This window comes from Eschscholzia californica, unplaced genomic scaffold (assembly GCF_041429995.1).
Source record: "Eschscholzia californica isolate CP2 unplaced genomic scaffold, dmEscCali1.0.p SCAF_5, whole genome shotgun sequence".
In the NCBI taxonomy this organism is placed as follows: domain Eukaryota; kingdom Viridiplantae; phylum Streptophyta; class Magnoliopsida; order Ranunculales; family Papaveraceae; genus Eschscholzia; species Eschscholzia californica.
Window position 1 is genome coordinate 47,369,421 of NW_028238472.1, and position 11,991 is coordinate 47,381,411.

The 11,991-nt window shown below is 34.7% G+C and overlaps 2 protein-coding genes across 2 annotated transcripts; both read right to left on the reverse strand.

Moving 5' to 3' along the window:
- Positions 1 to 646: 646 nt before the first annotated feature.
- LOC147539894 (putative glycosyltransferase At5g20260) lies at positions 647 to 3,319 on the reverse strand. Its single transcript, XM_086641803.1, has 4 exons — positions 2,864 to 3,319; positions 2,608 to 2,771; positions 1,652 to 2,006; positions 647 to 1,414 (listed from the first exon to the last, which is right to left on the reverse strand). Exons 1-4 carry the CDS (start codon positions 3,212 to 3,214, stop codon positions 752 to 754), a joined length of 1,533 nt encoding a protein of 510 aa, XP_086497929.1. The 5' UTR covers positions 3,215 to 3,319; the 3' UTR covers positions 647 to 751.
- Positions 3,320 to 7,362: 4,043 nt separating this feature from the next.
- LOC147539895 (putative glycosyltransferase At5g20260) lies at positions 7,363 to 10,685 on the reverse strand. The gene is made up of 4 exons (XM_086641804.1): positions 10,165 to 10,685; positions 9,925 to 10,079; positions 8,326 to 8,680; positions 7,363 to 8,070 (listed from the first exon to the last, which is right to left on the reverse strand). Exons 1-4 carry the CDS (start codon positions 10,588 to 10,590, stop codon positions 7,408 to 7,410), a joined length of 1,599 nt encoding a protein of 532 aa, XP_086497930.1. The 5' UTR covers positions 10,591 to 10,685; the 3' UTR covers positions 7,363 to 7,407.
- Positions 10,686 to 11,991: the final 1,306 nt, after the last annotated feature.

Below are 11,991 nucleotides of genomic sequence, written 5' to 3' on the forward strand. Positions count from 1 at the left end.
TAAAAGTGTTATTAGGGCCCCTTTCCTCATTTTTGAGGGCGGTGCCAGTAACACATTAGAGGGACGTCTTTTAACATTGCCCTTCTTTTCATTCCTTGAAATTGTCTTCTCTTTTATCAGCCAAAGGGAAGAGGAAATCTACTTTGATTAGCCAAAGGGAAGGGGAAATCTATATTTTTCTCCTATCTTAAGTTAAGTTACAAGATTGACAACAAGCCTTTCTATGTGGATACGAGAAATGCAAAAATGTGGGTAAGAAAATTGGCCCAGAGTCAACTTTATACGAATGTCTTAAAATAAATATCGCCTTGGTAATAGTTAGAGTGGTAGCAGTGAAGATGAAGAAGAAAGGGTAATCAAATTTTTTAATTTTAGACATGAAAAAGAAACTTATCCTCTCCACTAATTTTTTCAACCAAATTGTGTACGCCCCAAAACTTAATTGTATTCCCAATAACACCATTAAAGGGTACTAGAAATAAACCACTCGCTCACAAACGAAACTACTGTTTACAATAGAGCAACCTGAGACTTCTAGAAAGAGCTCCAACGCTTCAACTACAATGTATTACCACAGTGGCTCTTACTCCTCTACAACATTACCCATCTTGTGAAACACCAAAAATAGGCTAAATAAAGTTAATTCATATCAAATAGAAAAAATTGAATGTTTATGAATTGTATTAATTGGTTCTCAAAAATATAACTAAAGAATTACATTAATTTGCAACAATGATAGACCAAATAATAATCAAGATACAAGTCCAACATTCAACCTCCTTAACCATATTGAATGAAGAATCATATGAATTACATCAAACCTTTTTGCAGGCCGATTCAGAGTAAAGTGTCTTTCAACTTGTCCTAACCTATTTCGAAGTTTCATATATTTTCGCATTGATATTGATTTTAATATTTCTTTAATTTTTGGGATATCCTTTACCGGAATAAAAACTGAAAACTTACTCCAGTCGAGGACATCACTGAATGGGAGTACGTAATAATCTGAAATTATTACAGGAACGCATCCTGAACGAATCGATTCAACTATTCTTGGGCTAGCAACTTCATAACCACTTGCACATAAGCAAAACTTACTTCGGCCCATCATATTTGCATATTTTAAGCCTTTAGGTAAGTGTTGATAAACTAGGATTTCATCATCTTTGCCTTCCCAATGTTGTAGGAGTACTTGTCGTACGTACCCATGGGCCCCACCAGCGAAAAACGCGAGGTTATGGCGCCTAGAGGGGCGTTCGTTGACCACGGGTTGATTTAGATGACCGAATGGAAGATTAATTTCTGGTAGTGTTACATCTCGTTCTGGATGAAAACCTTCAGATGTGTTGGCATTACATAGAACTCTTATGAAGTTTTTGAAAAGTTCAGGATTTCCGGTTGAGACGTCGGGTGCCTGAAATATCCAAGAAGAAGAAGAAGAAAATGTTAACTTGATAGAAGATCAGATGTTTCATGGACATCATTGGAATTACTATACCTAACCTCAGCATGACTTGCTAATTAAAGACATTGAAGGGGTGCCCTTAGTAGCTCTAGTGGTGCTCTTAAATTTTCTCTAAAGACACTCCAAATGCCATATTTGGTCATAGATAAAATGAGCAAAAAAAAAAAAAGAAAACCCAAATCTTACCCAATCATGACAAGAAACCATGAAATGATCGCCTCCGCTGCTTCTATTCCAGTAAGGGTATCTATTTGCGATGACAGTTACATAGTCTTCCACGAAACGATGAAGACGATCCCTTGAGTAGTCAGTAACGGGCTTATAGACGTACTGAATAACGTTAGCAACACTAAATGGGAGGAAGAATACATGGGCCTGATCAGGATGTTGGGCTATAAATGGGCTTTTACCACCCTCTATCTCATCTATGAACTGTCCTTCTGATGAGTAGATGCTGTTGGCTGGCCCTACATGGACCAGTGGCAAATCCCCTTCCTTGTATGACCATATTTTGAACCTTTTCTCCATCTCAATGTGACTCCTATATCATCCAAAAATATTGTTATATTTCTACTCAAATGATGTCAATGTTATTATCTAAACTAGTCAACTAAAATAAAATAATAAGAGGAAACATATAACGTCCTCATGAAATATATTACAATATAGTCGGTAATTCATATATTAATTCATACACGCAACTTTCGTTTTCTATAGACAAAAAAATCAACTCAAGGCGGTTTTCCTAAAAATATCTAAATCATAAATTATTTTCACTTTCAATAAATTAAGTTTTATTCTATTTTTAAAAAGAAAAAGGTCTCAATCTTAAATGTTTCCTACTTTTAATAAGTTAAATTTGGACTCCTATTATTTGTTTCTAATTTTTTTTCAATCATTTATATTTTAACATGTGTTTTTAGGGCAAAAATATTATTTTCCCGCTGGCACATAAACCCAATCATAGCATGGTCGACCGAGGTAAACATATTCTAGCTTGTTGTGTGTTCATCGTCTAAAACAATGGTATTAACCACGTCGACAGGTCGCGAGTTATACCTAGTATATATATATATAAATAATAAATACGAGCTAAGCAAAACCCTATGTGAAAATTATTAAAAGAAATATAAAAAACTTACTGATGAAAAGCATAAGGGTTTCTATAGACAGGTCCATTAGGGATGAAATCTTGATGGTAACCGTCCCAATAAGAAACGTTACGAAATTGGATGGCTCTTTTAATAGCTTCTCTAGCTTTTGCTAATCCTTGTTCAATCCTCTCCAAATCACTACTTTTTTTCACCTGTAAATTCATCAACAACTTTAATTAATCAAAAACCCATGTTGTTAATTAACTTATAAAACTAATTAACAGAGTAAATTTTGATCACTCACATTCATCAACTTAATACCAGTAGTATTGGTTTCAGTTGTTGAATTGATAGAAATTGAGTGAAACCCATTAATGAAATCAGTATTTGAAGGTGAATCAGTAGTTACAGAAGGAGATGGTAATGGAGATGGTGATGGTGATGGAGATGGAGAGAGAAAATATGATTTTTGAGAAGATTGGGAAGAAGGGAAGATTCTTTTGAGATTAATTTGATTGAAAGGAAAATAAGAAGAAGAATATAAATTACCAACTTGGTGTTTTTGAGTAATTGAAGATAAGAAGAAAATTGAAATTGTAGTAACTATGAATACAATAATAACTGTTTTGCAAGCAGTCAAGCTTGCTATTTCCATGGCTTTCTTCTTCTTCCTCCTCTGCTACTATTTTCTTTCTCTGTCTAGGGTTTTTGTTGAATGTCTTTGTAATAGAGAGGAGACGGTTTAGAGACAGAGACGTGTGCTCAAAAGCACAAGCAGAGTCTTAATATACAGATCAGTTTCATATTTTAGGAATATTTGACCATATTCCTGTGCTACTAGGACTATATTTGTTAAGTTGCTCCGTATCTAATCTACCTTAGATTTGTTCACTTATTTATTTTAAAGTGGGTGAATAAAACACACATCTCAAATTTCGTTCAGTAGACAAAGGAGAAGCTATAATTTGGAAATAAAGGATCACACAAATAAGGAAGACGTTTACTTGATTTAACACACTTGTGGAAAGATACTGGGAGGAGGTGATATTGAAAATCACAGGCTCCTCTAGTAATAATGTGACAGAAGATATTGATATCTCAATTATTTTTTTAATATTTTTATTGTATTTTTTTTATTAAACCATAATTCCATTCATAAGTGATAACAATGTAAAGTGTCTCATGAAGGGAAAGGAATTGATAAGACACAGACTCAAAAAAAGATCATAAAAGTCGAAAAAAAAGATCCTTAAGATCGAGAATGAAAAACCCTAAAGGTCACAGATTAAAGACCCTAAAGGTCGACAATAATAAAATTACATCAATAATATTATACTAATAAAAGTGAAATCTTGATCGTTCTTTTCTCTTGTGTTGTAAATTCATCTTCAATCTTCTTGAGATGTTAATCGTAGAAATCGGCAACAATGACACTATCCATACTTCCGTTCCATAAATATTTAAAATCACCAAAAAGTGGATTATATCCTTCAGCGGATTTAAATGTTGTAAGGCGATCCATGTTGGAGAGAGAAGAACAAGAAGAAGAAGAAGAATCCAAGAAGAGGAGAGAATTTGCGATATTGTGGATGATAATGATATTTCTGTAGAGTTAAGAGAGAGAGAAAAAAAACGGTGTAGTATGGGTTTAGATTCAATGGTTTCTCTAAAACCTACACTCCAAGATTTTATTATAGATCTAATCGATAACATAAACTAAAAAGAGGAAAATCCGGTGAAGGGATCCCTGTATTCATTACCTCATATCATCAAAATATGTAGTTGATCTCCTTGCCAAATATGTTTAATTCGTTAAATGACTCAAGTTTATATTGTTTCCTTAATAATTGACGAAAAATATTATGAAGTAATTTAGCTAATGAGTTAAAGAGATACTAAAAGAGTTGTTTAAGATTAAGAGAACGGGTTAACTTTTATTTGACTTATAATTTGTGAAGATATTGTAAGGAGGTGATATTGAAAATCACATGCTCCTCTAGTTGGGCCAGTAATAATGTGACTGAAGAAAAAATATTTTGAAGTAATTTAGCTAAAGAGTTGAAGAGATACTAAAAGAGTTGTTTAAGATTAAGAGAAAGAGTTAACTTTTCTTTGACATATAATATAATTTGTGAAGGACGATTTATTTGGGGTAATTCAGTAAATTTTTGTGTGCCATAGTTCATCATAGCCTCAAATTTTGTCAAATTTATCAATTTTGTCTTGATAATTCAGTAAATTTTTGTGTTATTTTCTAATACAGTATTTTTTTTCTTTCTATTTCTTTTGACTTTCATCTCTCTTACTCTTTTCTCCATCTTCTCAATCTTCAACTGATAATCAATCGTTAGCAGAGCCGACTCTGGTGTGGACGCAAGAAAAGTCTCGCTTCAGATTTTAGAGCTAAAGAACCTCTCATGAAGCCTAAAATGAAAGAATTAAGGGGCCCAATTATTTTGTCTCTATAAAAAATTTACCAAGGTCAACAAGTAGTTTACTTTAGCTCAATGGGAAGTAAGCATGTTGTAGAGTCCAAACAACTCAGGTTTAATTTCAAACATAAGCATTTTTTCTTCTGAAATTGTACTTTTTTAATTACTTTAGTTGACAATTCTACCACCACCACGATTACTGAACCTCCACGTTGTACCTCTACTACCACCACAACGATTTCTAAACCTCCGCCATTGTACCTCCACTACCACCACGATTACAAAACTTTAACACTACAACCATCACTATTAAATTGTTCTTTGGTGTTTTTAGAAAATTACTTTAGTTGAGACTTCAACCACCACCACGATTACTAAACCTCTAACATTGTGTCTCCACTACCACCACAAATACTAAATCTCCACCACCACTACCCACCATCGATACTAAACCCCCACCACAGCACACTATCACCATAAGCACCCATAAAAAGAAGGTTGAAGTTTCTTTAAGCTACTTTCTGAAAAAATCACTTTCTAATACTTTTTTCGGTTTAAAAAAGAACGGAAAGTGAACAAGCTACTGACTCGTCAAGTTCCTCGTTGAACCGCTTGATCGGGAAATCGGCTAAGGACCGACGAGAGCGCTCTCCAACCCAAACCGTTTTCCGAGTAACTCAATCAGATCATTTGATTCAAACTACAGGTTATGAACACAAGTTTCATGTTTAAACCGAAATTAAATGCAAGGAAAATGTAGAAAGTTCCGATATACACAAATTTTTCTTGTAAAACGCTTGTAGGCCACATTCTTAATATTCGTTTCGAGCCTATGAAATCTCAAGGTCGACCCTAGTCGCCAGTTAAAGGTGTCGACTGAAAAATAATGATTAACGATATTTTCTATTCGTCTTTTTTACCTCTTCATCATCCCCACTTTCTCATATCCCATCTTTTTCTTCCTCCATTTATTTTTTCCCGTCATCTTCTTCCTTCTCCATTTATCTCTTTCCCTATTTCGGCAGAGGATAATTCGTTCGTTGGAATTTTTGTCTATATCTAAGGTTCTTCGTCTGGATCTTGATTCCCTAAATCAACAAGGGTTCTGGCATCCTTTTTGTTGGAATATAGATAGAGATAAATGGAGAACAAAGAGGGTGGAGAAGAGAAAAAAAACGGTCGCTAGTTGTTGGTTAAAGAATGAGAGAAGAGAAAAGTTTAGGAGAGATGAAGAATAAGAGAGAAAGAAAGAAATAAGAGAAAGAAAAAAGAAATTAGAAACTAAGAAAAAGTAAAAAAAAAATTAATTACAAAAGTACGAAAAAGGCAAAATCAGTAAATTTGACAAATAAGAGGGATTGAAACGAACTATCGTACCCAATTGAAGGCAAAAACGAACTATAGTAAAAAGGCCAAAAGAATTAAGTCTAAAGAAAAGATTTGATGAAAACATACCCCGTTTCAAACAAAAATATAACAAAATATTCTAACTTAATAAAAAAGAGAGCTATATTAGTGAAATCCATTAAGAGAAAGCTTTTATTTATTTTTCATATTTGAGCAAAAACATCCATTAAAAGCAAAAGATTACAAAGTTTAGACATATTACCAACCTACAACAAAAGGAAAATACAGTAAATGACTAAATTGTAACCACAAGTTAACAGAGTAAGGGCTTTTAAAGCAATAGCAAACTATTCGGGGGCTAAAACTGAAGTCGCGAGGTTATGAGCCTTTTGATTGCAAATTTTTGGGCAAAATCTGATATCGACCGGAGCATTATAAGTAATCGGCTAATCTCCGTTGATATTCTCCATGGGACATCTTGATCAAGGGTGGAGACTAATTCTAGGGCGACTTTTGCATCTCCCTCCATTATATAAGCCGAAAACCCTAGTTCAGCCCCTAGGTCGACTCCCTCCTTGAACCCCATCATTTCACTGTGGACGATGGATATCAGTCAGAGTCGTCGCGTTCTAACTCCCAAAATGTTTCCCTCCGAATCTCTAGCTAAAGCTGCGCACGAAGCTTTCTCTGGGTTAAAGGATCCATCGAAGTTCATCTTCACTTCTCCTAATGGTGGTGGACACTCTTTTTCTTTCTCCAAATTGAGAAAGAAACTAAATATAAATGTTTGTTGGTACCTCAGTATTAACTTTTATAAACATTTTCTTTTCTCTATTTATGAAAATTTTGTAACTATCAAAACTGATTTTCTTTTAGAAGGAATATCTCCATATAAACAAAAAGAAAAGAGAAAAAATGAAAATTCTCTTCACAAGGAAAATAAATAATTACTCATCATCTAATACTTATGTTTACTCTATTTGCAAAATGACTCATTATATCACGAAAAATGTTCAAAATCTTACAAAAGAATTACGTTAATTTGCACCACTTATCAACCAAATAAACGTCAAGATAAAAGTCCTATATTAAGTCTCCTTAACCATATTGAATGCAGAACCATATGAATTACATCAAACCTCTTTGCGGGTCGATTAACAGTAAAATGTCTTTGCACTTGTCTTAACCTATTTTGCAGTTGCAAATATCTTCGCATTGGTATTGACTTCAATATCTCTTTAATTTTTGGGATATCCTTAACGGGAATATAAACCGAAAACTTGCTCCAATCGAGGACATCACTGAATGGAAGTACATAATTATCCGATATTATAACAGGAATGCACCCTGCACGTATCGATTCGACGACTCTAGGGCTAGCAACTTCCCATCCACTTGCACATAAACAAAACTTACTTTGACCCATCATATTTGCATAGTTTAAGCCTTTGGGTAAGTATTGATAAACTTGAATTTCATTGTCTTTGCCTTTCCAATGTTTTAGGAGTACTTTCCGTATGTTCCCGTGGGCCCCGCCGGAGAAGAAAGCAAGGATATTACGCTTTGATGGGCGTAGATTGACTACCGGTTGACTTAGAAGACCGAATGGAAGGTTGATTTCTGGTAAGGTTACATCTCGTTCGAGTTGAAAACCTTCGGAAGTATTGGCATTGCAGAGAACTCTTATGAAGTTCTTGAAGAGTTCAGGATTTGCATTTGAGACTTGGGGTGACTGAAATAGGCAAGAAGAAGAAGATGTTAGCACCCATCACTAATTACTTTATCTAACCACATCATAGCTTGCAAAAATCATTGCATGGGCTGTCTTTAGTAATTTTGTGGTGCTCTTAAGGGGGTTAAGGTAGTTTGGGTGGGATGGACTATCCGACCCAATTCAAACCTATTAATGTACTAAGAAATTCTAAAGGCAACCCAAGCCCAACTTTTTCTCCCAACAGAAAATGAAAAAAAGAAACGGAAATATTACCCAATCATGACAGGAAACCATGAAATGATCGCCTCCGCTGCTTCTATTCCAGTAAGGATATTTTTTGGCGACGACAGATATATAGTCTTCAACGAAACGCTGAAGACGTTCCCTTGAAAAGGTAGTAAGTGGCTTATAGACAAACCGAACAACATTAGCAACACTAAATGGGAGGAAGAATACATGGGCCTGATCTGGATGTTGGGCAATAAATGGGCTTTTACCACTCTCCATCTCATCTATGAACTGTCCTTCTGTTGAGTAAATGTTGTTCACAGGCCCATCATGGACTAGTGGTTCTTGGCCTTCTCTGTATGTCCACACTTTAAACCTTTTCTCCATCTCAATGTGACTCCTATATCATCAAAAGACTTGTTATATTCCCACCCATAATTTAGTACACACTATAATTTTATCAATAGTAAGAGGTAAATTATTTTCGAGATCAACTTGCTGAAGGCAACTTGTTTCTAAAGGTTGGGAATGTGATAGGACCACACTTAGTTTGAGGAAGTTTCGAGATTCTGGGTTACATGTGTCAAATCAAAATTAAGTTGGCTTTTTGGGCATGCTCGTAGGGCCTTTGCGAGGAACAAAATTCTATTCTCACTGGGCTTAGACGTGGATGACAACATCCACGACTGTTGATCTTACGTCTTAACAATTTTCTACAATTTTGATTCTATCACTTAAGGTTTTAGGGTTTTAAGTCACTATAGTCTATAGGACCATTACACTATCTAACAATAACATCCTGTTAGGTATATATTCTCAATTAAAAAGAAAAGTGGCAGTACAAAAAGGAAAAGGGTATCACAGGATACTCACCAAAGTCCAAACAATAAAGAACTACTACATTTTTGAGTCTAGTCTCTTTCTCTCCCTCATTCATTTTCTCTTTCTCTCTAAACTTTGTCATTGAAGTGGTGGATAACAATTAGGAATAAAGTTGGCTTCTAGCAACCATTCCACCATATTTGACCACTCAAACTTGTAAAACAAAAGTATATATATACATCATGGAAAGAGCACTAAATAAACTAGGGCTTGTTGGCCTCCTACTCTGATAATGTTTGGTAGTTCCCCACATAATTTCTTAATATTGACATGAATCCATTTATTTTAACTCCAAAAGAAGATTTGATCTTACTTCCCCTCACCTCATTAATGAACACTGCCTGAATTGACTTATGTATATATTGGAGTCTTGGCTATCAAGTTTATGGGTCCACATATAGGCCTATTTTAAAAGCATTGAAATAAAGTGATTCCTTTTTAAGTTGGAGATTAGAGTTTGTATCACTCAATTAGTTGATGTAAGAATTCAATTAGTGTACAAAACAACTTAGAAATGTTTTTTTTATAACTCGATCGAGTTATAAACAGAGTACATTTAGTTGTCGACCATGGTCACATACTAGTGTAATTTTATTAATCTCAACAAGAAAAGAAAGTGTAATTTTCTATTGCATTTTATGAAAAGAGAAAAAGAGGCCTCACCTCTGTGTTTTATATAAAGTAGTATATCAATTAAACATAACATAATTAAAAAATCACTAATTAAGAAAAGTTAATCTCTTTTTTCAGATGGGAACTTACTGATGAAAAGCGTATGGGTTTCTGTAAACAGATCCATTAGGGATGAAATCTTGATGATAACCGTCGGATGAAACGTTACGAAATCGAACGGCTTGACGTATAGCTTCTCTAGCAATTGCTAATCCTTCTTCAATCTTCTCCAAACTACTTTTCATCTTTAATTTCATCAACAAGTTAATTAATCAAAAACCCACTTTGTTAATCAACTTATAAAACTAAAACAGAGTAGATTTCACTTACTTTAATGAAGTTATTATCAGTACTAGTAGTAGTATTGGTTTGAGTAGTTGAATTAATGGAATTTGAGTGAAACCCATTAAAGAAATCAGTATTTGAAGGTGATTCAGCAGCAGAAGTATCAGAAGGAGATGGTGCTGGAGACGGAGATGGAGATGGAGATGGTGATGGAGATGGTGATGGAGGAGAAAGAAAGTAGGTTTTTTCAAAGGGTTGGTGAGAAAGAAGAAGATTGAAACTATTACTAGATGATTGGGAAGAAGAAGAGAAGTATTTAGTAAGATAAATTTGATTTAAAGGAAAAGAAGAAGAATATAAATTACTAACTTGATGTTGTTGATTAATTGTTGATAAGAAGAAAATTAAAAGAGCAATAGCTACGTATATGAAGATGATTATTTTGCAAACTATCAAGTTTGCTGTTGCCATTGCCTTCTTCTTCTTCTTCTTCTACAACTTTCTCTCTCTACTTTCTCTCTCTCTCTCTCTCTCTAGTTTCCTGTTGTAGTAGTCTTTTGTTTAGAGACAGAGAAGAGGGTGGGGAAGTAAGAGAGTTAATATTGAGGACTCTGTTGGGGCAACCTCAGTGGCTGAGTAAAACAATGAAACTAGGATATTGCTATTTTTAGCTGTCTTTTTATTCTTTTGTCTCTAATTATTTCTTAGAAGGTGGTTTTGTTTTTTATGGTATATCAAATGTTAATTTGAATTAGCAGTCAAGACAACTAAGATATCACCATTCAGACAAAATCAAATTTTTAATTTTGACTCAAGTCGTTTTAGTCTTCGATCTAAATTTCAAACTTCACTAGTCGGAGAGAGTAAGCATGCATTCAGACTGGAGTACTGGACTAGTCTAAGAGACCAGTTAGACTGGCTAGTCTGAGAGAGCAAACATTTTATTTGTCCCTCTATTTGGTCCCCTGTTCTAGCCCTTCATCTGATGCGGCGACGTCTCACTGGAACATATGCTCTCACCATTTTCTCTCCATTTGCTCCACGCTCAAGTGATATGGTGTCACATCAGGTGGAGAGTTGGAAGAGATACCAAATAGAGGGATGATTAGAATTTCTCTCGAGAGAAAATCAATGTCATCATACTGACCAGTTCGAAAGGCTTAGAGCATCTCCAATGGGACACTCTACCAAACACTCTAAAAGTCATAGTTGTCAAGTGTCAGTAGAGATTCTCTTTCTTAAATGTCAATATAGAGACACTCTAAGTTTTGTTGGTCTCCAATGGAGATGTCTAAAGTCTCTATACTTTAATGCGCATGTCCCTCTTCAATCCAATAGATAAAAAGTAGTTGAAAAACAAAATTTTCTATTGGTTTGAATTAAAAAGTAACACTTAGAGAGTCTTAAGCAGACACTCTCATTTTAGAGTTTCTCTCTCTAGACACTCTATAATAAATGTGTCCACCTCATATTAGAGTGTCTAGCAAAGTGTTCCGTTGTAGATGATTTTTTAACAAATACTCCAAAAAGTCATGTGTGACACTCTAAGTGTTAGAGATTGAGTGTTCCATTGGTGATGCTCTAAGCATGTTCTCGGAGTTTTAGTCTAAAAGACCAACCGACTGGCCAGACCGAGAACATACTCTCTCAGACTAGACAGTCCAAGGGCAGATTACTTCACGGCACGTATATACCGGGTTGGTTAAAATTGATTGACTCTGGTACTCAATGAGATTGGTCAAGTACTATTAACCAAAAAGCAGTGTGCTTTTAGCAGGACTTTATTTGATGTTATTTATTTTCCTAAGATCTTGAAAAAGCTTGATAATCTTGTAATTCCTACATACTAAAATCATCCAATCATTATTCAAC

What these genes read in the sequence shown, in the direction of transcription:
- LOC147539894 (XM_086641803.1), bottom strand. Translation starts at nt 3,214, where the DNA reads ATGGAAATAGCAAGCTTGACTGCTTGCAAAACAGTTATTATTGTATTC. An exon ending in AACCCTTATGCTTTTCATCA is followed by an intron (nt 2,007 to 2,607) that starts GTAAGTTTTTTA and finishes TGGATGATATAG; the next exon opens with GAGTCACATTGAGATGGAGA. An exon ending in TGGTTTCTTGTCATGATTGG is followed by an intron (nt 1,415 to 1,651) that starts GTAAGATTTGGG and finishes TGGATATTTCAG; the next exon opens with GCACCCGACGTCTCAACCGG.
- LOC147539895 (XM_086641804.1), bottom strand. Translation starts at nt 10,590, where the DNA reads ATGGCAACAGCAAACTTGATAGTTTGCAAAATAATCATCTTCATATAC. An exon ending in CTGATAATAACTTCATTAAA is followed by an intron (nt 10,080 to 10,164) that starts GTAAGTGAAATC and finishes ATGAAATTAAAG; the next exon opens with ATGAAAAGTAGTTTGGAGAA. An exon ending in AACCCATACGCTTTTCATCA is followed by an intron (nt 8,681 to 9,924) that starts GTAAGTTCCCAT and finishes TTGATGATATAG; the next exon opens with GAGTCACATTGAGATGGAGA.